Raw genomic sequence first — 26,979 nt, 5'->3', positions numbered from 1 at the left:
GACATTGCAGAAGCTTATCGAAACAGTGCCACAGCGAATGCGTGCCGTAATCAAAGCTAAAGGCGGTCCAACGAAATATTAGAGTGTGTGACCTTTTTTTTTGGTGGTGACTTTTTTTTTGTCCAGGCAGTGTATGTATAACTGCTATGCTTCACTTTTACCAAATCCTGTCCAATTTTAGCAAAAACGTACAACATATGTGACCTGAGCCATTGTCTTGGGTTGGGTCCTGCCCAGTGACTTGTGCTGCTGGGATAAGCTCCAGCAACACTAAATTGAATAAAACAAATTCAGTAAGTTAATGGATGGATATTCTGTATTCCTATGTATATGTTACTTTATTGTGTTCAGTAACTGAACACAGATGCTGTGGTCAAGATTTTGGGACCCCTGTGTAATACTTGAGTTCTAAGGGTCTTTTATGGCCCTTGTGAAGTATGTGCACCCTGAGCCACACAGTGCTTTTCCGTCTTTCTAATGGTATTACAGAAGCCTTTTGACTCGCATCTTCTCTTTTGTATGTCCCACCACCTAATGACAGTTTGCACCTCCTGGTCAGGGCAGTACAGAGGTGTAGTGGTAGTACCGCTGCCTCGCCATAAAGAGACCAGGGTTTGCGTCCCTGGTCCTCCCCTCATGGAGTTTATATGTTCTTCCTGAGTCTGCTTGGGTTCACTCCGGGTGCTCTGATTTCCTCATCAGTCCAAAAGACATACAGGTTAGGTGAATTGGCAAAACCAAATTGGCCCTAGCATGTGTTTGGTGTCTCGGGTGAACGAATAACCGTCCGGGGTCTGTTCCAGTCTTGTGCCTGTGCTAGCTCAGATAGGCCTCTCCCAACCCCGTAGACCTGGTCTGCATTGAGCGGGTTAGAAAATAACGTCTTGACCTCTTTGCCATGGCGTATAAGGGAAGAGCACAAAATTGAGAGTGCATGTGATACATTGTAAAAATATTGGGTTCAAAATGTTCAGCACTGTCTTGATCAGATATGTGGGTATAACACCTATGTTCTGAGACACCAATTTCTGTCTTCTGTCTTTCAGGGGATTTCCCTCAAGAAGACATATCAGGATCTGGTACACGATGTGGCATTCACAATAAAATACACACTGCCATTAAAGGGAGAGAAGTGGAGTGAATCAAGAGAGCAGACATTGTCATTACAATTAAAGTCGAGAAGATATGAGCTTAGGTATTCACCTGCTGTGGCTACTGGGCTATAAAGACTTCCATCCATCCATTTTCCAACCCGTTGAATCCGAACACAGGGTCACGGGGGTCTGCCGGAGCCAATCCCAGCCAACACAGGGCACAAGGCAGGAACCAATCCCAGGCAGGGTGCCAACCCACCACAGGACACACACAAACACACCAAGCACACACTAGGGCTAATTTAGAATCGCCAATCCACCTAACCTGCATGTCTTTGGACTGTGGGAGGAAACCGGAGCGCCCGGAGGAAACCCACGCAGACACGGGGAGAACATGCAAACTCCACGCAGTGAGGACCCGGGAAGTGAACAAAGGTCCCCAGGTCTCCCAACTGGGAGGCAGCAGCGCTACCCACTGCACCACCGTGCCGCCCCTATAAAGACTTCAGGAGACAAAACTCATTAGAAATGGAATACATGGCTGCCAGTCAGTCAGTTAAAACAGCATCAATCATAGTCATTTTTGCTCCTCATAATTTACCTATCGTTTATTTGTATGCCTTTATAACAAATATGTTCTAAAACTATTTAGGCAAAGAAGCCATAAAGTTTAAGTGAAGATTGAAACAATCACTAATGGATAGTAGCAGCATTTTGATTTCATTGTATTCTGTATACATGGCAATAACGATCCTACAGACCTGTACACACACAAACCTATTCTTTGATATCGACACAAGTTATGAGGGGCTACCTGCCTTTACATGTAATATGGTAATAAACAGCCACTAAACATACACATATTGGGTGGGGGTCAAATTTTGCGTTGATTTGTTAAATTTGACTTGACTGTATGGAATGTTATCTGCTTTAAATTAAAATCAATAAAAATCTAAAACATAACACATGTGAAGGAACGGACAATGAACGTAATATGTGTATTTGTGTCAGCAACATCCAGGCCTGCCTTAACCTCGGGCACCTGCCCTTTCCAAAGGCTTCAGCAATTAAAGGGGAGAAATCAACAAGCTAAAAATGAAAAAATAAGGTATATGATATGAGTCAAGAAAGACAATCTTTTAAGAGTGCACCATCGATCTTTTCTGTTATTTTTTGAACAGTTAAAGTAAAGAATCATTACTAGTGAACGCTGATGAGGAGAAACGAGACCAAAATTCAACCTCCAACGTCTTTAAGTTGCAGGGAGAGGACGACTGCTGTCCTTGGTGTTCAAGTGCCACTGACCCTGCGTTTTGTAGAGGTATTAAAAGTGACAAGGTGAGATGCACTCTTAATGTGACAGGCGGCGTGAAAACATTTCACGATCAGCAGTTTGACTACCTGGCATGAGTGAGAGACACGGGCTTTGGAGGTAAGTGCCAAGCCTTAAGACAAAGACATTAATCGATTGCAATGAGTGCACAATGCAGCTGCCAGAATCTTAACTAGGAAAAGAAAATCCGAGCACATCTCTCCAGGTCTGATGTCACTACACTGGCGACCTGTGTCATTTAGAATTGACTTTAAAATCCTGTGTATGGTTTACAAAGCTTTCAATAATCACACTCCATCTTATATCTCTGAATGCCTCTCACCTCACACTCCAAATCGTAACCTTACATCTTCAAATGAGAGTCTGCTTAGAATCCCAAGAGCTAAACCTAAAAGAAGTGGTGAGGCAGGCGGCCTTCTGCTGTCAGTCAGTCATTTTCCATCCCGCTACATCCTAACACGGGGGTCTGCTGGAGCCAATCCCAGCCAACACAGGGCACAAGGCAGGAACAAACCCCGGGCAGGGCACCAGCCCACTGCAGGGCCTTCTACTGTGATGCACCTCAAATTTGTGTGTGTGTGTGTGTGTCATCCATTCAGTCGTTTCCGACCTTCTGTGATTCTATAAGCTAGCTCTCTCCACGCTTTTCGATCTTGCACAGCTTCTTTGAGCTGTGTTATGTTCATGCCCGTGTCTGCTTTGATGGTGTTAAGCCAACGAGTCCGCTGGCGGCCGGGTCTTCTTTTGCCGCTTACCATCCCTAGCATGACCGATTTTTCTAGTAAATTTGATCGCATTATATGGCCGAAAATGAGTCTAGTGATTTCCCCGTCCAGGCCCGGTCTTAGGTATTATGGGGCCCTAGGCGAAAGGGGGGTCCAGGAGCCCCCCTGGAAGCTCTGTGAAATGCGTGAAAATTAGACCAAGGAGTCGATCCGGGGCCCCCCAGACGCCGGGGCCCTAGGCAGTCGCCTACTTCGCCTATGCCTAAGGCCGGGCCTGCCCCGTCTAACGAGATATCCGGCTTTATGCGCTCTAGCACTTCTTTGTTCGTTACTCTCGCTATCCATGGAATGCGGAGTCGCTTTCTCCAGAACCAAAGTTCAAAACCGTCGATCTTCCTTCTGTCGGCTTTTTTCAGGGTCCAACTTTCACATCCATACATGGTCACTGAAAAAACAATTGCACGGACTAGCCTGCATTTAGTGGCGAGGCTGATATCTCTGCTTTTCCAAATTTTTTCCATGTTCAGCATTGTACTTCGGCCGAGCGCTATCCTTCTTTTTACCTCTGAGCAAAGTTCTCCGCCCCGGTCGATGTTTGAGCCTAGGAAAGTAAATTCCTGAACACATTCTATTTCCTCATCAGCTGATTTTTATTTTGATGTTGTTGACTGCGGTCGCCATTATTTTTGTCTTTTTTAAGTTCAATTGCAATACGAGTCTACTGATAGAAATTCGCCAGGCTAATATGGTGGAGCACTTTAAAAAACTGTTAAAAACTCCATTATTTTAACTTGGCTTTGTCAAAGCTTCATTAGCGTAACCCTGATATTCTGTATATTCATTGGATTATCATTGTCATTCATGGTGGCTCCACAATCCATACCTACCCCTACTTTCTCTGCTGTTCTTTTCCGGTTTTCTGTGCTGGTGATCTGCACCACCACCACCTGATCAAAGGACCATGATGTCCCTCCATAGATGGATTGAAGGCCAGAGGTCCACATGACCATCATCATCAAATGCTTCCCTGTGGAGCCAAGTGGAGATCGCTGATGTTAGGTAGAATGTGTAGAGGGGGACTCGTAGCCTGGAACCCCGGCAGATTTTTTTTTTCTTCAGCTGTCTGGAGTTTTTTTTTTTTTTTTTTGGTTTTTCTGTCCTCCTGGCCATCAGACCTTACTTTTATTCTATGTTAATTAGTATTGCCCAGTTTTATTTGGTCTTTTTTTTTCCTCTTTCTTCATCCTGTAAAGCACTTTGAGTGACATAATTTGTATGAAAATGTGCTGTATAAATAAAGACTGTTATTAATTTATTATCAGCAGGCCAGTGAAGTGCCCTCCTCGTGCTCACTGAGTCAGCAGGACGATCAGACCCCACATCATCAGGATCTGAATATCATGTTCTTCATACCTACAGTTGTTCTATTAGTACGGTTTATGCTGGCCATGGGCACACTGTCCTCGTGTGAAACTCTAATGCCAATTCATGTTTACTTGAGTAGCCTCTTTTAAATGAGCTTCCCTGTAATTCACCGTGTATTTGATTATTTTGTGTGCTGCCTGAAAGTGAAATTTGGAAAAGGGTTAGTGGATTTGTGGTTTTCAAGCTCACGGCCGCAGGTTTTTACACCAATCAGTTTCATACGTTTATTTATCGTCGGCGCGTTGCCAGGAGGTGTTTCCACATTCTCTCCGGCGTTCGCGTGGCCTGACATACGGGCTGCGGTGTCGACATGGGCGGAGCCCCGCAGAAGGTGCGCCCGTTTCCCCGTCTGCTCTCGGTCTTCCCTCGGCCGTGAGCTCCCACCCAGCCTACAATTAAAACCGCTCGCTCACCTACTCGCCTGAGTCATGAAGAGCAAACACAATCACCGGCGATGCAATCTCAAATCTCAAAAAAAAAGTTTTTCTAAAAAGTACGTGACTTCGACAGTCTAATATCGACTGCTACTGGAGTCATTCGGCGCTCAAACGAGGGAGCTGTCGCGAGATTTGGGGAAAGGCGGGAGGAACATTCGAGTTGCTTACGTCAGTCACGCCTGTTTCTCCGTCATTCTCGCGCCCGCTTCCACAGGGAAACTCAGGATCGAAACGGGCCGAAAAAAAATGCAGGGGAAGGACCTGAACGTTGTTTTCATACTTGAGGAGGGAGTGTGTTCACGTGTGAGTCTGGGAGGCACGGCACAAAAATTCCTACCTGCATGATTAACCAACGTGCAAGTCCTCGCAGCACTCAGCAGGTATGACTGGTCAATCAACATGGACCTTACCTTGAGACTTAGTGACAGGGCCTCTAACAGCAGCAAGACGCCACGTTATTACATATAAGGCTGGAGTGGAGGATGCAAGGACTGTGTGAGCAACACTGGAGCACTGCAAGGAACGGTCCTGTCATCTACGCTCACTGTGCTGTACACCTCCAACTACAAAAGCTGTATAACAGCAGTTCAGGGCACTTCTGAACTTATGGCCTGTGTATTCATAAGGGGGCTGAGACAGGAGACGAGTCCAGCAAGGAAACAATTGTAACTTAACATCAGCAAAACCACGGAACTGGTTAATAATGGCTTTCACTACAACACATAGCCTCTGTGTCCGGTCACCATTCAAAGAGTGGATGTAAAGGTGGGGCACTCCAACAAGTACTTGGGTGGTCCACACCAGTGACAGGTTGGCAGGTTAACATAAAGGAACTAGAAAAGAAAGGGCAGAGGCAGGATCTTTCTTTTTCTTAGAAGACTGCATTCTTTTAATCCAAGTAGAGACATTCTTCACATCTTCTACAAGTTTGTGATGGCCAGTGTGGTGTGCTGGGCTGGTAACATCACATCAGGTGAGGACCACCGAGTTAACAAGCTAATTTTAAAGGGCAGGCACAGTTATGGGACACACTCTGGACCCCTGGGATGTCGTAGTGGAGGAGAAAATGAAGACAAAACTGAGTGCCATTATGAACAAAGCTACACATCGCCTTTCTGTGACACAACAGCGGGGGACTTCAAGGCACAAAAGTACAAAGCAGAAATGATGGGGGCTCCTTTATACTGACAGCAGTACGGCTGTAGAGCACCTCACTGGGATGGGGACTGCCTTTCACATCTATCTATCTATCTATCTATCTATCTATCTATCTATCTATCTATCTATCTATTATATAGTGCCTTTCACATCTATCTATTTATTATATAGTGCCTTTAACACTTTCCATATAGCCCCTTTCATATTGCCTATTTATTATATGGTGCCTTTCACATCTATCTATCTATCTATCTATCTATCTATCTATCTATCTATCTATCTATCTATCTATCTATCTATCTATCTATTATATAGTGCCTTTCACATCTATCTATCTATTTATTATATAGTGCCTTTAACACTTTCCATATAGCCCCTTTCATATTGCCTATTTATTATATGGTGCCTTTCACATCTATCTATCTATCTATCTATCTATCTATCTATCTATCTATCTATCTATCTATCTATCTATCTATCTAATATAGTGCCTTTCACGTCTATCTAAATCCTACACACTGCATTTCCTTTTGTTCTTATTTGTGTTTTTTTGACATCCTGGTCACATATCTATCTATTACAGGGGTCACCAACTCCTGTCCTGGAGGGCCTCAATGGCTGCAGATTTTCATTTTAACCCTTTTCTTAATTGGTGACCTGTTTTTGCTGCTAATTAACTCCTTTTTCTTTCATTTTAATTGACTTGTTTTTTAAGATTTGTTCCCCTGAATTGCTTCATTTCTTTCCTTAAATGTCACCCAACAGAAAAGAAGTGAGAAGTGAATGAGCCAACAGAAGACCAACTAAGTCAGGGCCTCAAACTCCAAGCAGTTGCTTAATTAGGCACCAATTCTTGTTGTTAATTAAACCCATTTCTTTAATTCCATGGCGTGTTGCTGCTCTCATTGTGCAATAGCAGACATTTCTCAAATTGTTTATTTCCTCTTTTCTAAGAGCTCTGAGGACCTGAGCAGATCAGCATTCCTGAGACCCTCCACCACACAATAAAACAGCTTGGGATCCCAGTTGGCAACCCCTCAGACAGCCACTCGGTCCAGTCCCAACCTTCGGAAATGACCTTCCATCTGCCACAGCCAGGTATAACGTGGGCGTCCCCTTGGCCTGGTCCAGCTATTTGGGTCCCCAACAATTAGGATCCTGCGAGCCGGACCACCCTCTGGTAATCACACCACGTGGCCGCAGTGCCGTAACTGACGCTCCCTCACAGTGCAGGTCATGTGCCTCATTCGGGAATCCGTGAGCAACACAAAGTCAAACCAGCGGGACCCCAAGGCTTCTCCAAAGAGACCCACATGAAGGGAGTCCAGTCTTCATCTCAGGTCACTGGATGGTGTCCATGTTTCGCAAACAGGAAGCACCAGGACTCAAAAGACTTGGACCTTCGTCCTTTTACGCCACACACCCCTTTCCAGTGACCTCATGACCCCATGCTCCCCCAATCCATCTACTGACTTCACAGGAAGAGTCACCAGAGTCACATGAATGTCACTGCCGAGGTAAGTAAACTTCTCGATGACGAGGTCGACTCTCTCTGCGCAGACAGACACACTGCTGACCGCCGTGCCTAAGAGGTCATTAAAGGCCCATGGAGGAAGTCAGCGTTAGTGACACTGTAACATGTCCAAGGACTGTCGGGAGGCTGAAATAAACCAGCAGATGATCAACGCAAGGCAAGACCTCCTTAAGAGCAGACAAGAGGCAAAAAAAACGTAAAGTCAAAACTAACAGGGGGGCGAGACAAAAAGAAACAGAGCAAAGTCGAAAACCCAGCAGTCAGTCCTACCACTAGGAAATATCTAGAGTTCAGGTAAATTACGCTAGATGGAACTGGTTGTTGTTTATTCACCAGTGGATGAAAGCGCATTAAACTTGTGGCCCTACCTGGATGTCACCTCCGATGACATGATGACGGCAGCCGTCGCAGGTACTTGATGAAAGAGAGCAAGATGTTAACTAAAAATAACATTCTCCATACTTATTTCGATTGACCAATAGACAGTGGGGACTCATCCCCAAAGCAGACCCGGCAGACACGTATCACAGCGGATATCAAGACGGCCTTTAAGACATGTCTGGATGAGATACTGGGACGGCTTAGCTATCAGCTGAACAAACGAGCGACAGATGGACTACATCTCCTTCTCTCATTTTGTCACATTTCTGAAGTTTCTCATTCACAACTAAACTTCTGTCCGCATCTTGCTGGTGTGATGGACGGCCGGCAGCTCAACCCGGCCGGGACGCCAAAACACTGCTTCCCCCAAGGTGCTAGATGGCAGCTTCCCTGGAGTGCAGTGGTACCCCCAGATTCCCGCAGGGCACTATGGGAAATGGAGTTCGGACACAGAACCCTGCTGGGTGCCGTGGGTGCCACTAGGAGGAGCTGTCAAAGGACCTGTGGACATATTCTTTCGGTATACCCCGGAAGTATGAGGTAATCATGAGGACGGGAGCCCCGAAGTACTTCTGGCTGAAGAAATCCCCTGTTCTGTCTTAGACCCGGAAGTGCCAACCAGTCACGTGGTCAGAAGGACAGAAGCACTTCCGGGTCAAGGACTATTTAAAGGATGGATGGGAACCCAGCAGGCGAGCCGGAGTTGGGAGGGAGTGTGACAGAGCTGCTGGGAGGAGAGGAGAGGAGGAAAAGTATTGTGTTTCTGTTTTGATTTATTTGTATTTGCTGTGGCTGGGGTGCTTTGGAGGCACCGCAGAGGGAATAAAAAGAATACTTCATAGTGCTTTTACCCGGTGTCAGCATCTGGCTGTTGGGTCTAACGGGGCAACAGCGACCCCTGGTGTTCACACTGCTTCATGCTAACCCTAACCCTGCACACATGACTGGAAGGAAAATCCATCCATCCAGTATCCAACCCGCTGAATCCGAACACAGGGTCACGGGGGTCTGCTGGAGCCGATCCCAGCCAACACAGGGCACAAGGCAGGGTGCCAACCCACCGCAGTGGAAGGAAATGAAGCGGTGAAAAACTGTTGAGATCTGTGGCCCCTTGAAACGGGAAGTAAAGCAAAAATATCAGAGAGAGGATTTGTGAGACTGGCGTCTTCTTGTTTAAAACTTAAACTTACAGCCTACTCTGCTGCTTAAGAAATCGCTTTACATCTTTATATATAAAATACGCTAGCGTGGGTGTCCAGGATTTTAAATCACCTGTCGCCCGCAAACTGTTTGAAGCATTGACCTGAAATTTAGTACACGTATACTATGTGACCTCTAGTGTCTGCTTTCGAGGTGATGATTGACCTCCAAGATTATCCCTTTTTATATTTTTATTTGATTTTTATTGTAGTGCAGTAGCCAGCAGGGTGGCGCATGCGTACGGGCGCCGTTCTCATCCCTACCACCTTCGCTGTCTCTTCCCCTACCTCTTCATATCTTGAATCATTCGTGAGGCAGAGTGAAGACTTAAGTGACAAATTAAAGAACACGTACTAAGTCATCGCAACACAACTCTGACTTTGTCAGTTTTAACACGAAAAGATGCCGAAGAAAGAAGAGAAGAAGCGGGCTGCTAGGGTGGAGAACAGAAGAGCCGCTCAGGAAGGAGCAAACACATCAACCTCTGAGAAAATAAATGATAAACGTACAGAGAACTAGGAACGCTCAAGTCAAGTGTATAACGTGCAGTGTGCCGTTACTGGTTTCTGATAATTTGTGTGTTCCGATGGACTGCCTTGGCCTGAGTGCCATCCTAAGTGGGCTTCAAGGAGAGGCGGTTTGAGTGCCCACTTTGAGTCCCTCGCTCATAAAATTGCTAACTTTCTTACACGTCTTCTGCCACTTGTCCTAGTGATTTCTTATTTTTTCAGCTACACATCCCCCTGTCTTTTTCCCTGTCATCTGCGTATTACGGTTAGGTCAGGGTCGGGAGAGGCCCAGGGATTAGTGGGGTCGTGTGATTGGACAGGAGCATGGACCAATCCGCTCACACACCTCTTTCCGTCTCGCTTGCTCACTTGCTCACTCCGTTGAGTGGCCCACCAGGAAGTGTCCCACTAATGGCCTGCCCCTCCGTGTTGACAGGCGTAGTATGATTTGCACTTTTCCTTTGCTTTCTTCACATGGCAGAAATAAAAATGTCTGAGAAAACAAAGGGCCTGAAGCAGTTCTTCATGTATGAGCTGCTGCCTCAGGACTCGGTTCCCAGCCTTGGCCCGAACCTGCAGGAGGCAGGTTATAAAATAAGACGTTGCGTTTCAGAATCGCAAGTGAGTGAGAATTGTGCCACTCGTAACGACTCATTCACAAATCAAACGAACGAGAATCGCCGGACTGACTCTCGGCTACTGACTCGTTCACAAATCAAATTGTTTAAATGCGTATCAATAGACTCTGCTGAAACCGTTGGTGGTGATGGTGCAGAAGATCAACTTACAATATCATGAAGAATAAGCGTTAACACCGTCGGTTCTTCCACCGTCCGAATTACGGTTGAAAAAAGGACGTATCGTAACGTTATTGCATAATTGATGTCTGAGTGACGGGCTATGCAATACGACAAGATGAGTTGTATCAAAATTGGTCGAACAATTCTGACATGTAAAATTTTAACAGGCAACAAGAAAGGTAATGAAGTCCATCTAACAGGAGACACCACAGGAGATTGTGATATGCCATTCGTATTAAAATGTTCACAGTTTCCCGTTAGAATAACTTTTGCTATGACAATTAACAAATCACAGGGACAAACATTCAAAAGAGTCGATTTATTTAATAGAGTGAAAGAAACGAAATTCACTCACGGGCAGTTATATTTTGCGTTGTCACGATGTAAGTCCAAACACGGAATCAAAATTCAATGCGATAGACCACTGTCGGGCAACCGGCGCACTAGTGCACAGTGGAATTTTCTAGGGGCACCGCCAAAACTTTTGTAAAATATTTAAAATTGCTAGTGTTTTTGAACTTTTGGTTGATTAAAAAGATAATGTTTAAAAAAATATATTTTATGTTGGAAAAACAGATAACGGTTAATCAGATTGTTGAATAAACGAATGTATTTATTTTGAATGCAAGTTAAAATTTTCGCTGTTCACCATTCATCATAATATCACCACCAGCGGTGTTAAAAACACATCTCGTGAGACTTAAAAAGTCTCGTTGTTAGAAGATCTCGCTCACTGTACGGATAGAAGAAGGCGGAGCAAATATTTGCTGAAAAACAATCTCAACGTTCACATTAATTAAATTTAAGATTTATCCTTTGATTCCTTTATTAATAAAATGTCTTTCAAACTTGTAAAATTAACTGTTTTTATTGGCGATTGTCCATAGATTGTGTCGTCACGACTTTATTTATGGGCAGTCCCTCAGGTGCGCCGTGAAAGAAAATTTTTGGACTTGCGCCGCAACTCGAAAAAGATTGCCTTTCGCTGCGATAGACGAAAAGTTAATTCAGAAAATTGTTTTTACTGAAGTTTTACAGTAAAAGTGTATGTTTAAAAAGTATTTGCGTGTTAATTTCAAAGCCGAACAGAACAAAAACGTGCAACGCAAAGAATACCTCGAATGCAACATGAAACATAATTTTCTTTCAATTTTTTATGTTTTACTATTTTTAACTATGATTAATTACTCACTGTAATGTAAAATAGTTCTATTATGCATATGTAACAATCTGTTTAAAACTGTACATCCGCTTCCCCATACGTGAGCGGCAGAGCCGTGAAGTGGCTAGCGCATGGGCATCCGCATGGGAGACAGAGCCCCCTAGTCTTAAATGTACAAAATTAATAGACCTGTCCAGGCTAAGATTCATTTAGGAAGAGAGGAGAACAATGTCTGGTCGAGATCTTCCACAGTTCAAAGTGCAGGCCTGTTCTTTCACTCCGTCTAACTGCTTGAGGTTACAGGGGTAAAGAAGGGAAGGGGCGAGGAGGGTGCTGAACTGAAGAAGTGGATCTGAGCGCAGAGGGCTAAGTGTTTGGCATTTGAGGCATTTTGGTCCTATTCTACAAAATAAAGAATATAACGGGGAAAATAAGGCCGCTAAAGAACCCAATATGACAAAATAACTAACTGATCAGATTAATTATAAGGAATTATTCAGTTTTTTTTTTTTAAATCTTTTTCATTTTCAACCCTTTGTTCACATTTAGAATCTCTCTTGCATGGGATATGGGGGCACCCAAACAGAAGATTATTTTTACAATTGCAGCCCACATTGTTTGTATTGATGGCTGAGAAAGGAGAACGGAGATCGCAAAATTAGGAATGGAGACGCAAACTGAACAACAGCAGGATCAGAACTGTCCTGGCAGAAACATTTCAGCTTACTCGTATTGTATGATTCAGATGGCACCCAGTCACCTGCTCACAATGCCAAAAAGGTGCAATTTTGCTGAAGAATTCTAGAAAATTCTTCCATGCTCGACAGTGAAGCTTGAGCTTCTGAGTTGAAGACCACCACCCCACCGCCCCGCTCTCATTCACTAGTCAGTCCTGCTTACTCATTGGCATGCGGTCCTCGACGGCGGCGGTTACAGCGGTTCAATCGACCTTGTGCTTGTTGGAGCATCTTCATCTCAGTGTGCACAAATGCGATGGCCGCTCTTCACGTGCCGATGCCTTTCTTTACTTTCTTCCTTTTCTCTGTGCTCTGCAATGTTGATATCATGTGATGTGCCATGGCAACCAATTACTTTTAATTGCCTTCATTGTTTAGCTTGCAGAGCTAAAAATATTTCTAAGAAATTCACAAAGATTTGTGCTGTGGCTTGAAAAGCTCCCACGTCTTCTACTTTTTCCTCCCTTTGTTGTGTTTGAATGCTGAAGATTTCAATGAGCCGTGCAGACACAGGTAGGTGATATTGAATGTTAAAGGCGTCCCTGCCGCTGTCACTCGTCTGCTTCTTACAAATGAGCTGACCGGTCAATATGGCACCAAAGGCGCCGCTCCCCGTTGGCATTTATGGAATTTACAGAATTAGACGCGAGTGTTAACAGAGTAATAAATCAGCAGTCCCCCAGAACGACGTCTACTCTTTTACAAGTCGCTTTGGATGAAGTGAATAACTGTAAGCGATTTAATGTAAAGGAGTAAAGGAAAGGGCGAAGGCAAGAGAGACCAAAGCATTTCACGATGTGGAAACGGGCATTTCAGAATTTGTCAGAATAAGAGAATGATAAAGTGGTGCCTCACTAAACAATGAAGAGACGTTAAAAGTGTTGGCAAAATCAGGTGGGGTAAAGGGGGGGGGGCTCTTTTGGAAACCACTGCTTAGCTATTTTCTTCTGCCATGCCTTGTAGCTGCTATGAGAGGCGCTATATATTGTCACACACGTGTGAATAGGAGACAGCTGAAGGGCTTGGAGAATAATGATAACACATCGGCCCAGGGGGTGGCGGGGTGCACTGACGCTCTTTCTAAGTCTCCTGCAGACCTTTCCTGGGAAATCCCACCAGGAGCCACTGCCTTGACTCGGGACACGCCACTTCCGGTCCCATCCCCGAGGACGACATCACTTCCGGTCCCATCCCCGAAGACAACATCACGTCCGGCCCCGAGGACGACATCACATCCGGCCCCCGAGAATGACATCACTTCCAGTCCCGGCCCCGAGGACGACATCACTTCCCCCGGACTTCCTATAAAGCCCCACTCCCTTCCTCTGGAATTCAGTTCTGTTCACATTACTATTATTTTCCGGGTGGCTGCCCCAAACCTTTGCAATGTCTGGTGTCCTTCCTTGTCACAATATATAAATATAGAAAACACGAAGCACTGAGCTGAGACAGCAATGCGTGAGCCTCATATGTGTCTTGGAATGACATTCATCATGGAAGGAGTTTCATGCCTAAGCGAACAGCCTGTGGTTTCCATTCACTGTGTGCTCGTTTTTGTATTTGCAGATCCCCTCAGCCAGGACCTGAGGTCATCCTTAGGTAAGCCCCGCTCTCCCATCATCAGACACTTTACTTTGAGCCTTCACTTTCTCTCTTCTGGTTCTGTCCCGCATGCTCTTTGTCACTTGTACCCTTTCGGGTGGCCTTCACCATCTGTGCCTGCCTTTCCCCACTGCCACCCTCCCTATGGAGTGACGGCCCACCTGCTCCCCAGAGGTTTCCTGTGCCCATCAATCGTGTCTCACCTTTTCATGTCCACTGTGGTCAGCGTGAAGTTGACCCCCTTTAGCCAGAGAATCATGAAGAGGCGCTGGCTGAACGGGCAGTTCCCGATGCTCTTGCCATCTTCACTTGCCTGCAGAAAAAAAAAAGAAAAGAAAAAGCAAGCCACAGGGTGGTCAACACTTGTTCACCCATCATCACCCTTCTGCTGATAAGGGTGCCTGCCCAAAGTCTCTAATGTGAAGGCCCAGCCCACCCGTGCCTTGCCTTAATCCCTTACCACCCCTCTATGAGGGAGGCCTTGGTGTGGTCAAATCAGGGTGGCACATCAGGGTTTCTTCTCCCTTATGGCATGTGTGTCCTGATGAACTGATGGACTCATGTCCTGTCCCCAGAGTTAGGGATGTGTCCATTCATAGCATAGGCAGATCTGTCACGTCAACTAGTGGCAACACATGTAGATCTGCCGTGAAAGAAGAGGACCCGTCATGTGACAGAATGGGGTGCTCTGTGTGCAGAGGCATGGTGGTGGCCTGCTCAGCTCATAACAGAATCAGACCTGTCATGTCTTGCCTGTGTCACATTCAACTTTGTCACTGTGACAGTGTGAAGCGAGCCCAGCCTAAAGACTCACTCATCTGACAAAGATGACAATCACGTCACTGAAATGCTGAATGCACACAAATGTGGAAAACAGGTCTGCCTTGTCAGCCCAGAAGCCCTTTCCTAAATGACATTGTTTCACTTTTACAGAATGAGTCAGTGCGGCCAGCACCAGAGGCCCGTCTCTGCGGCCTGCCACTCCTGCGGATGATCCTGTGCAGCTCATGGGAGGTGGACTGGTGACAGAAAGGGTCGTGGAGACCCAGTGGGTGTCACGAGGCCACAAACTGTCCATGAAGCAAAGGGAAAAGCCAAGCTAGGATCTCCTCCAATCAGAGTCATTCGTCAGTTCACACCCCCCCCCCACCATAAATCAAAGGTAATTAAAGGACCCCCGCCCCCCCGCCTTAGAGACCTGTACCCCAGCAGTCCCCACTAGTTTCAGTGCTGAACAATCGGAGGCCCCCAAATATCCTGAGGGCCTGCTGTGCCCTCCCAGCATTCAACGTATGAAATTTAATTAGAAATTTAAAAATAAGCAAACATGGGAGGAAAATTAAAAAGAAGGTCATAAGGAACTGGACAGACCCCTCGGCATTATAGACCCCTCTTAATCCAGCGCCCCTTGGGCTGTCCCTCTAGGGCGGGGCCTGGCGCTGCGCAGGACCTCAGGGTGCAGGGGCTTTGCCAAAACGTCCCCCCAACCAGCTCACCTTGACAAACAGTTCAATCTTGGAGGCTTCGGCCATCCTGGCAGCAGAGGCGTCTTAGTCCCACAAGAGCAGCAGCCGAGTCCGTCTCCGACTTGCGACTGGAGCGGCAGGTGCAGTTTAAAAGACAGGCAGGGTGCCACGCCCGCTGCCGCAGGAGCGAATTCCACTGCCATCAGACTTGCTGAACCCGTCCCCCATCTTCTGTGTTTCTGTTTTGTGCTTCCTCCTCTACGTGGTGGAATGTTCTGTTGCTCCAAGCAGCCCTCATGCGTCCGCTGCGGTTGAACTGCACTCCATTAGGCACCCTCAGAAATGCCACGGCATGGTGCATGGCAGAGTCAGCGCTGCTCAGGTGACGCGGCCAGGCAGTGGAGTGGACAAAGGCGCTGGCCAGAGTCACGGAGAGACAGGCAGCTGCTAGCTTACAGCCTGGCTGGTGACGGCCCTGAGGGCATCACCAGGCTGGCTGGCATCTGTTCTCTCAGGATTCAGAATATGCAGCTCACCACTGTCTACATGCGAGTAGTCATTAGGTGATGAGGTCTTGAAAGTCATGTCCAGCAGGGGTCATTGTATAAATGAATTATTATTATTATTATTATTGTGGGGCTGCTGCTCATTCTAAAAGAAACTGCTCAAGGAAATGACAGGAACACTCCTGCTGGGTATCTCTACTGGTCTGGACTGGTGATGTGTTGCCAGGATGGCGGCCACCTCATCTGATAGAAATGAAAATGATCAACCGACAGAGAGCTGAAGTCAAAGGGAAAGAATGATACAGCGGGCAGGCGAGACCATTTGGCCGAAAGTTCATTGCAGCAACTCCATGGTACTCAGTAGTTTGTGTGCCGCCCCAACACCCACCCCACGTGCTTGCATGTCCCAATGAGATGACGGATGGTGTCCTGGTTGATCTCCTCACAGATCTGAGCTCCTGGACAGGCTGAGGTGTCAGAACCCTTCTTACCTTGAGGTCATCGTCTAAAGTCTGCACCTCACTGCACTCACACGCACTGGCACTGCTGGCAACGCCATTCAGTAGCGGACTCATCAGGGGGAGACGGGTCTGGCGTGCACTTGCAGGACACTTTTAGCTGATCATTTTGTGCCAGGGCCAACAGAAGTGACAGTGGGCTTTTGTGATGAAGTGAACGTTTTTCTGCTACTGAAGCTCTTTGCACTGAATTGATTGGTATCTGACCACTCTGCACAATCACAGGTGAACTGCCACCCAGCACAAAAACTGAAGCCGCACATTTTGCAGCGTTTGTGTCACTGCCAGACCCCTTGACCAATAGCGTAGCGTTCCTCAGTTCGATAAACAGAGACTTAAGACAAGCAGACCACCGTTCTCGGCATTGTTTCAGTTTTTCGATCTCCCTTTGCATCCTTGACTTGCGGTCCCCCCGCCCCCCCCCACTCACCCCCTTGGTGGTCTCATGTTCCCTCGGTCTCTCTCTGATTGTTGTGTGGCTTTGAACCCGTTCTGCCCCTCATCACCTTTAGCCCCAGGTTGGCATCATCCTGCTGGTCTATTCTCTTCTCGCAGAAATACCTGGAGTCCCACATCTCTTCTGTGCCCCACAATGCCAGTCCAAAGAAATGCCAGTTTGGGGCTGCAGCTTCAAAACTTTATTTACAAGCCGGGCCTTACACTGCAGTTCTACAAGTAGAAAGTCAGGCAGATTCTCAAGACTACAGCAGCCGGATGAGACGTTACAGTGAAGCTGGCAAATAATTTACAACAAAATAGTGTTACAAATCCGTACGTACATCTGCAATGAAAATAGAGATCCAGGACTTGAAAATAATGCTTTGTTTTGTCTTGCTTTGCATTTTCACACATTTACATCTTATTACAGTGTACACAGTACCACAGATACGTCAGGCGTGCTTCTCTGCCCGGTCGCCCCCACAAACTGACCGCTGCCAGCGGAGTCGGGCCAGTGCCCGCTGTTAACACACACAGGCATGGATGCCAATAACACCCCCCCCCCCCCCCAACCCCAAAAAACCTATACAATCCAGCCAGCAGTCTCATTGTAAGAAAAGACAGAAAGTGATCGGCACTCGTCATCCTCGCCAGGAACCTTCTAGACATCCAGACGAGGAGCGGCGGGTGAGGCGGAAAAGAGAAAAATCAACGATCCGGTCAGGCCTCACCCCATCCAGCCCGCGCCAAGAACATTCACCATTTGAAATTGCTGGGCTGGCGTCCTCTGTCAGCTGGGTGGGTCCTGGGTGCAACATGCTGGGAAGGCCGCCCACGAGAACGGGCTGCCCGGCGGTGCCATCGGTGTCCACAAAAAAATCAAATCCTTCAGGCGGAGCCTGGCCTGGCGTACCGCTCGACGGAGGGACCAAAGCAGAGTCCACATACATGCTGGTAAATGGCAGGCAGCATCCGATCCACATGGGCATCGACTGCCACCCTCACCGGGCTCTGAACAGGGCAGGTGTAGCAGAGACAGTTAAACACAAATCAAATGAAAGGGTCTTGATGGGCTCACCAAGTTGCTGGGGGGTGGCTTACAGGTGACTCTTCCAAGCCGTTAACCAGCAAGGTGCAAGATAAGGAAGCCGAGGGCCCAACGCGTCAGCCACCATCATCCGTCGGGCTCCACTCCCTCGCTTCCCCTGGGCACTTAACGATCCCAGGAAATCTGTGCGGTGTCGTCTGAGTCGGGTAGGCATCTCAGCACAATGTGTCGGTGTTGAAGGACAGCTGGGCCTGGGAAAAGAAAGGAAAGCGTTACGGATGAGAGCCATGGGAGTGCCACCTCACGCCAAGTGAGACGAGCTAAGGGTCGTATGGAAGGAGAGGAGGGGAAGGCTGGGCGGTCAGAAGGAAATCTCTGTGAGGTCATCACATGCACCGTCTACACTCAGGGAATGGCATCCTCCATTGTCTTCAAGCGCTACTCAAAGCTGTTGTCGTTCACTGTCTTCATCACTTATCATACTCTTCTTCCCTTTCTTAAATCCCCTGAGCTCTGCCACACAGACCCTCTGGACGTTCATCCTTCCTCTCCTACACTCAGCATCTTCTCTGTGCCCTTAAATTTCATCGTCATCCCCACTTTTCCATGCTCTTCTCTTTCTCATATTCACAATGATCCTATAAGCCAAGGACCTTTCATCCCCACCACGTTACCACGCCACACCACGATGCCACCTCTCCCACACTCAGCCTGCACTCCTTCATTTTGCCATCCTCTCAGCTAACCTCCTTCAACCCTCTCTGCTTACCCTCTCCTCCTCAAAGCTGATCAGCCCCTCATCATCACTCTCCAGCTCCTCGGGCTCCTCCACCACTAGTGCCCTCAGCTCCGTGTTGGCTGCCCGTGGGCGCAGAAAGTTGAGGACACGCTTGAGAGGCGACTGGCTGGTCCCGGGTGGCGAACCTTCCTGCTGCTCCAGATTATCACTCTGCTTCTTGGCAAAATTGACAAACACCTGCATGGGGGGGTCAGAAAGCTGATGAGAAGGGTGCATTTCATGACGGCATCACAATGACCATCAGGCAGATGTCACTCACGTTATCCAGGGTGGTTTGGCTCACAGAGTAGTCTTCGATGCCCAGCACTCCCACCACCTGCTCCATCTTACTGAACACCTGAGCCAGGGAGATGAAGTCCGACTTGAGCTGGTACTGAACTTTGGTGTGGTGCCTCTCCTGTAACAGAGCATGGGATGAGGTGCCAGGCCGGGCAGGAGAGTGTGAATCGGGCACGACTGGCCAGTGTCCATGCCTCACAAGACACCACAGCACGTACAGTAGAGCCGCTCACTTATTGGTCCCCCAAGCAGTCCCCCGATTGAAACAAATCCTAAACCACACCCTCCGTCAGGCCAACCAATCACAGCGCCAGTGACACCTTGAGGGGAACTTGAATAATTTTAATTAAAATGATTTCCTCCATCTACATGAACACAGGCGGCCCTCGTCATTTATATTTTATTAGGCCTTTGGTTTTGTGCGCCCAAGAAAGATAAAAAGTCAAATCTGATTTGAATCAAAAAAATCAAATCTGAGCCCAAACTCCCACCTGAGTCCTCGTCACCGACAGTCTGAGTGTGCAGTGACTGACCCGCACCTGAGGACGCAGCTGCTGGGAACTTTCCTGATTTCAAACATCAGCCCCAAGCCCCCCCAATGTGACGTCTCAGCCTGCATACCCCCCTGCCACTGCTCCCAGTTGTTTTGTTTAATTTTCTATTCTTTATTTGTATGAATGTTTCTTTTGTTTATAATGTGCCTCATTCTGTGTGTGTGTGTGTGTGTGTGTACTAGGAAAGGGGCGTGGCCTGGGTAACGCCCTTGTGTGTTGTGGGCGGCTCCCATCTGCCTGCCAGTCTGTGTGTGTGTGTGTGTGTGCGCACTAGGAAAGGGGCGTGGCCTAGGTAACGCCCTTGTGTGTTGTGGGCGGCTCCCATTTGCCTGCCAGTCTGTGTGTGTGTGTGTGTGCGCGCACTAGGAAAGGGGCGTGGCCTAGGTAACGCCCTTGTGTGTTGTGGGCGGCTCCCATTTGCCTGCCAGTCTGTGTGTGTGTGTGTGTGTGCGCACTAGGAAAGGGGCGTGGCCTAGGTAACGCCCTTGTGTGTTGTGGGCGGCTCCCATCTGCCTGCCAGTCACTCTTTAAGGGCGGGCCTCCCATAATTCCTTGTTTCTGTGAGTTTCACTGCTATTGCTTTTTGTTTTCTGGATTTTCGACTCCGTGCTTTGTGTTCCAACTTTGTCTTTGGGTTTCATTTTTATGATTGTGATGATTGATATTTTTTGAACCCCTGCTCTGTTTTTGACCACACTTCTGGATTCTGCATTGTTTTCGGAGTGTCACCTCGCCTTTCAGCCAATTCCTTTGTGTGCTTTTCGGCTTGCACGGCCATTTTGCTAAATTAAACTTTTTTTTTTTTTTTTTAATATTTGACTTGGCCCTTTGGGTATCTAGTCAGGGTATCTGACTGTGCCCAACCAACTTTGGAAAAGTATTTTTGGGACACCCCAGATCAGCTTTAGGCTATGAGAACAGCTGCCCCTGTGCCCCCCCAGTGACTGTGCCTCTGACTGTGTATGTAAATATCTACGTCAGTTTTGCTGGGGTCTCGAGAACCTTTTGTAGAGGCGGTTTGGAAAGTCCTGCTTGGGACCCTCGGTATGGGAGTCCACATTCTGCTGGCCCATATTTATGCTTCCAGTCGTCTACAGAATGTCTCTTAACTGGCAGAAAGAGCAAGTGGGCAACCTACCTTCAGAATAGCCTCGGGGAAGTTCCTGCTAAAGAATCGCACCACCTCCTTGACATTGAGACTGGACTTCGTGCGGACGGTGATCATGTAGCCATCTCCAAACCTGGAATGAGATACGATCTCCGATGAGAGCTGGGCACCGGCGGCCACCTCACACATACATACATACGGGTTTTAGGAGGTCTGTGGTTGTGTCCCTCTCATGGACTGCAAAGCGGGACCTCAGTGCTTTTATTATACACTAGCAGGCTCAGTCTGTGATGAACTGTGGCCTGTTTGTCTAACGCTTCATTTCAGCAGTCCGCCATACCCGCCATGTCACTTGCAACACACTCAGGCGAGGGATTTCATTCCCAACACACCCATTCTGAGGGTGTTACTCACATAAACTAATAAAGTGCCTTTTATTTTTCATTCCAACAGATGGTGCATACAGCAGACACTATAAGGAAGTAAATTTTAAATAGAGAAAAAAATGACAAACATTTTTTTATAAAAGTGGGTGGCACCATGGCACAATGATAGCGCTGCTGCCACGCAGTAAAGAGACCTGGGTTCACATACTGGGTCCTTCCTGCGTGGAGTTTGCATGGTCTCCCTTATGTCCTCCAGATGCTCTGGTTTCCTCCCACAGTCCAAAAACATGCAGGTTGGGTGCACTGGCAACATGTGTGTGTGTGTGTGTGTGTGTGTGTGTGTGCTTGCCCTGCAGAGGACTGGTGTGCTGTCCAGTGTTCCTGCCTGCCTTGCACGCTATGCTATCTGAGATAGGCCTCATCACCCCCCCCCCCCATGACCTTGCTCTGGATTAAGTGGTTTAGAAGATGACTTCCTGACTGATAGAGGAAGTGCTGAGACCACTGACTGTCACACTGATGGTCTGACCATATCTCATATTTTTTCATAATGTATGTAGTTTCTGTTATGCTCATCATTGTGCATTGTCCCTTTAACTATGCCTCCATTGCTTGTGTTTTGTGGGTGGAGCCCCAGGAGGTGGAGCCACAGTGACATCACTCCTTCTGAGTCCTCCCTCTGGCTATTTAGGGCCGGTCTGTGAGCTCAGATTGTCACTTCACTGGTGTCACTGGGAGTATTGTTGTTTTCTTTGGATTGTTCTGGTGACTTTTTTTTTTATTTCTGTTTAAGGGTTATGATTCTGGATTCGTGTTTTGGGACTTGTTTTAGCCTTTTAAGGGAGTCCTTTTTGCCTCTTTAATAATAATAATAGTAATTGGTATTTATATAGCGCTGTACCCTTACGAGCATTTTAGTTACATTTTCTATTTGCATCAAGTAAATCCTTTATTTACAAAGATTCTCTGTTTGCCCTTTGTGCACAAGCCAGGGGTTTACGGTCATCCTCTCTCTTGTGGGGATTATTTATTTTATTTTATTTTGCCAGCTCCTCATGTCTAAGACCTGCTAGGTCGAAGCCTACTGGTGATGGTTTTGAGTAAGCTGGACTGGGTGAGCCTCTTCTGGGCAGGCCAGTGAAGCCCTTGGGCAGCTGCAGGGCCGTATTTTGGAGGTCTCACCTCTGTTTCTTCATCTCACTGCAGCCCTCTTTAGAGCTGTGAACTCCCCAGAGCACTTCATTATGTGACGTCTGATTGTAGGGCATGTTGGACTGCAGCTGCCCCAGTCTCATCGCTGGACCACGTCCATTTGCACAGTTGAAAACCAACTTGGCATGGTGACTGTGTGCCAGCCTTCCAGTACAGTCTTACTGTCCCCTGAGGGAGCTGCTGCTGTACAGAGGCTACGGAAAGTTCAGCCACAATCTTTGTCCCCATTCTGTCGGGGTACATAAACTATGGGACATTAGACAGATGAGCTCCTTCTCCATTTGTGAGGTCCAAACCCCCAAGTGTTTCTTATTCCTCGTTGCTGCATTCTTTGTACTTTTACTGGGTGGGCACTCATTGGTTGTCAGCTCTCACCTGCACAGAAGCCCCCCTGACAACCAAAGACAAAATCAAACCAGTTTGAGGGGCGAGTCGTGGACTAACTGGAGTCACTGGGGGTGTCAGACTACACGACCAGCCGCCTGCCTCCAACTCTAAAAGATGAAGGCTGCGACTGAAAATCCCTAGCAGAGTCCCCTGGCGTGAGGGGGTCTTTACCTGTTCTTCAGGTGCTGAATGCTCCCGAGACACTTGAAGCGCCCGTTGACCATGATGGCCAGCCTGGTGCACAGGGCTTCACACTCCTCCATGCTGAAAGACATAATAAGGAGCAAAGGAAGGGTGTGACTGGAGCAGGAAGGAGCAGAGCCCCCCAAATCTGAGACTGAACTGGAGAACACGGAGCAGATCGGCCCACCTGTGAGATGTTAGCACCACTGAGCGGCCCGTCTTGATGATATCCAGGATGAGGTTCCACAAGAATCGTCGTGCCTTAGGGTCCATGCCAGTGGTTGGCTCATCCTGTAAAAGACAAGCACAGCAGAGGTGGTGACCCCCAGCTAAAGGTTAGTCACAGGGGGGGGGGGCCACCTGAGGTGACGACACTGAGGACTGACCAAGAAGATGAGGGAGGGGTACCCGATGAGTGCAATCGCAGTAGACAGCTTCCTCTTGTTCCCCCCACTGTAGGTCCCAGCTGGCTTGTCTGCATACTTGGTCAGCTCCAGTTTGTCCAGAGCCCACTGGACCACCTGGTGGGATGATAAGACAGGTCATGTGATTACTGAAGGCACCGCTGGGAGTGCGGTGATCAAAGGAGCAAATCCCTTCACCCCATTCCAGAGTAGGGTGGCAGTGCCCAGAGAGGGTACAACCAAGTGCGTGGAAAATGGAGGATATGGGCATCAAAGTGGCACAGCTACAGACGTGAATCCAAGTATAAAGTGAGTGGCCTTCACCTTAACATGAAGAACACCAGTAAATGTGCCCAGCCAGACGTTGGCACCATCGGAGTTATCAGTGAGGACCTGAAAAGGACGAACACCTCGGGGCTCCCACCTGCAAAGCGATGGCAGCAACAGCAAGGATCAAATGCCACCCACCTGACTGTGCCAGGAAGATGCAACTGAGAAACTCGAGGCAGATGCACGCAACTCCCCTCAAACAGAATATGAGAAAATAAAAATCACAACAATCATACAATCATCAGCAGTGAGACGCCCAGGACAGCATGCCAGCCAGTCAGTCACCACAAGGGCAGAGCTTCGGTCACACATCAAAGAGATGCCATTGGACAGCAGAAGAATCTCATCGACCACACAGTAGGCCAAAACATCCGAAAAAAAACTCCAGAAAGTTCCAAAACTTTGCCACCCCGCTGAGCACACCGCTGCATGAATGGCGTGATCTGTGGGCAGACCCCACTGTGGCCTCCCGCCGTAGGACAGCCATTGGCAGTGCCACCTCGCCACTCTTCGGGCGGTGAGCTCTACTGCCCTCTGTGCGTCCATTGACGTCGTTGTCTGGTGGCCGTCGCCTTTATGAATGCAAATCTCGTTCACGGTCAGCGGTCCCACCTGAGTGTCCGAGTGTGACCAGTCGCCAAGGTGGGATTCGGCGTCCATCTTTGCACTTCCTGCTGTAAGAGACACTCAGACAGTCGCTGACCAGGCAGACAAACTGAAATCGGACCTCCGTAAAGTAGTGACGCCCACTCCCCCCAGTCAATCAGGGTGAGAGGGGCACCGGCCTTAAACTCACTCAGGTAAGGCCATCCACACACATACACACATATCTGCAGGTTGGAAACGGCTTGGGGACACACAGACCACCGGTAGCCGTCATGATTGACAAGGACACACGTGCATGGCGGCCACGATGGTGGACAAGGACACACGTGCATGGCGGCCACGATGGTGTCTGGAAAAGAGGAAGGTCATCGACATAAAAATGAAAGCAAACTATCAACAGCCCCCCAAAACCGCGATAGTCGTAGTTTTACACGCAGGGATAAGTCTAGAAAACGAGATTCAAGTGACATCGTTTGGGACGTCTGGGACCGGAGATTCGAATTCTGGGCCGCAAGTCATTTTTGAGGTTCTTTTCCTGGACCTTTTGATTTTGTTGGCTGTGGTGCAAGTTGGGGCTCTGCTGGGTTTTGTGATCTTCATTGTCTGTGAACACGAGAGTCGCAAAAGACAAAAAAGGAAAAAACAAAGATAAACAGCCGGGACAATCGCAGCCGAAGGACCAAAGTGACATCAACACGGCCGAGTGGCGAAACCCAAAACGAGAGCCAAAGGACACAAGCAGAGACTCAGCGAGCGCAGAGCGACACTGCACTTTCCTTTTCACAGCAGACTCGGGTGCCCTGGCACTGCCCAGGACGACCCCTAAACCGTCACTCTGATGCATTGCAGTGTATTCTGGGAAATGTTGCCAAAGAAACTACAAAGAGGCTCTAAAATGGTGAAACAAAATGGTGTTGCGGCAAAAGGTGAGCAAAGCGTGTTCTACTAAAATAAGCCAGAGCCACATTTCCAATCATACAAAAACCCTAGATTATGTATATAGCGCCATGCATGTATGCCTTCCTGGTACCAAGAGGGGGTGGCGTCACTGTTTGCTCTGAGAAGACGCCCAATAAGGACAGGGCACTATATACAAAGGGATGTCCCCAGAAGGTGGCACCTCATTCGGACCCTAAGCCTTCTACAGGACAGAGAAGCCCTGGCATTGGCACTTCACAGGCCATCTATTCTTTGAGTTGTGCCCGAGTTTGAGTTTGTGGTTAAATGGGGTCACCCAGTTGGTACCCCACTTGTTCTCATTGGACTCCTTCTGTCTTTCAGGCGAGAATAAAAGATCTGTCATCAACAAAGAGATCCTATAACAGATGAGACTTAAATGTGTCTTCACTGACAAACAACACGGGGGTGATGCCCAAAGGACACTTCTTGGGTGGACTGTCCCTCCCTTTCTATTAAAGTTTCATTCATAAATACGTTTGGTTTGTGTTGGCCGATTTCCAGCAGTGTGCCACACAAGGAGAGAACTTTGGCTCCACCAACAGGAGAAACTCTGCACTTGCAGGGCCACAAGCCTCCAGCGACGACCACTGCCACCTGCTGGCCACACCAAGTCATGGCGGGCTTTTCTACTGCTGAAGGGGTGGCATCATTCATTCCATGGCACGGGGGACAAAGGCGACGGGCACTGTGGACCCCACGACAATGAAGGCTCCTGCCAAACGCCACTGAGACGCTCACCCGGTCCTCATCCTTCCAGGGCACACCTCGCAGCCTGGTGTACAGCTTCAGGTGCTCGCGGGCAGTGAGGTCCTCGAAGAGCGCATCAAACTGGGGGCAGTAGCCGATGTTTTGCTGGACCTTCAGCAGCTCCCTCAGAATGCTGCAATGACAAGAGGACAGAGAAACATGGAGGACTCAGAAGAGCACAGGGTGGCACTGAGGGGAAAGGACAGCCACAAACGCTGACAGGGTGGCACACGGCAACAGAGGGAGTTCTCAAATGCAGAGGGTGACACATGGGTGGCACTTGTCACTCAGCAATTCAAACACACTGACAGGACAACCCAGAGTGGCTGAGGTGGTCTACCTGTGTTTGCTAATGAAGGCCTCCCCCCCGGTTGTGCTCTCGTCACCAGTCAACATTTTGAAGGTGGTGGTTTTGCCAGCCCCATTAACTCCTAACAGACCGAAGCACTCGCCAGGGCGGATGCCCACACATAGGCGGTCCACAGCCAGTATGCGACCCATCTTCCTGGATTTATACACCTAGGGACAGGAAAAAGCGAGCAGTCAAGAAAGTGACCCGTTTGCTGCCCCATAGCTCCTTGGCATCATGACATCACCTTAGTGAGGTTCTCAATCTTGAGCACGTCATTGTCTGCGTCGCCCCGCAGGACTCGCCGGCGTTCACAGGCAACGTCCACATCATCGTCCTCGATCGGCTTGTTTGACACGGGCAGGCGCCTGCATGGGAGTCACAAAGGGGGACAGTTAACATGGGCACTGCAGGGGCACCACCAGCCTCCTCACTGGCTCGTCACTTACTGGGGTCTCCGCATGAAGTTGTACTGGCACATGATGGTGATGAAGAAGCCGACGAAGCCCTCGACAGTCATCGCCACCAGACTGCGGGCGACGATGTCCCACTCAAAGGGAGATTTGATCTTGTCGAATTGGCCTGTGGAAAGTGAATGATAC

The 26,979-nt window shown here is 48.2% G+C and overlaps 1 protein-coding gene and 1 pseudogene across 1 annotated transcript in view; both read right to left on the bottom strand.

Annotated features, from left to right (window-relative positions):
- The window catches only part of LOC114657034 (chloride intracellular channel protein 4-like), a 30,136-nt pseudogene extending 14,389 nt beyond the window's left edge, over positions 1–15,747 (bottom strand).
- Positions 15,748–17,210: 1,463 nt separating this feature from the next.
- Positions 17,211–26,979, bottom strand: part of abca2 (ATP-binding cassette, sub-family A (ABC1), member 2) — a 61,009-nt gene continuing 51,240 nt past the window's right edge. The window contains exons 39-49 of the mRNA XM_051932331.1: positions 26,827–26,959; positions 26,625–26,745; positions 26,369–26,547; positions 26,020–26,161; positions 23,368–23,502; positions 23,169–23,272; positions 22,970–23,062; positions 20,844–20,946; positions 19,132–19,269; positions 18,843–19,049; positions 17,211–18,324 (exon numbers count right to left, since the gene is read on the bottom strand). Of these exons, the coding sequence (XP_051788291.1) occupies positions 18,289–18,324; positions 18,843–19,049; positions 19,132–19,269; positions 20,844–20,946; positions 22,970–23,062; positions 23,169–23,272; positions 23,368–23,502; positions 26,020–26,161; positions 26,369–26,547; positions 26,625–26,745; positions 26,827–26,959 (1,391 nt within the window). The 3' untranslated portion in view covers positions 17,211–18,288. The remainder of the gene's footprint in view (positions 18,325–18,842; positions 19,050–19,131; positions 19,270–20,843; positions 20,947–22,969; positions 23,063–23,168; positions 23,273–23,367; positions 23,503–26,019; positions 26,162–26,368; positions 26,548–26,624; positions 26,746–26,826; positions 26,960–26,979) is intronic.

The sequence above is a fragment of the Erpetoichthys calabaricus genome, chromosome 9 (assembly GCF_900747795.2).
Source record: "Erpetoichthys calabaricus chromosome 9, fErpCal1.3, whole genome shotgun sequence".
Taxonomy (NCBI): domain Eukaryota; kingdom Metazoa; phylum Chordata; class Cladistia; order Polypteriformes; family Polypteridae; genus Erpetoichthys; species Erpetoichthys calabaricus.
Note: the sequence above shows the minus strand (reverse complement) of the source record. Positions and strands in the feature narration are given on the sequence as shown.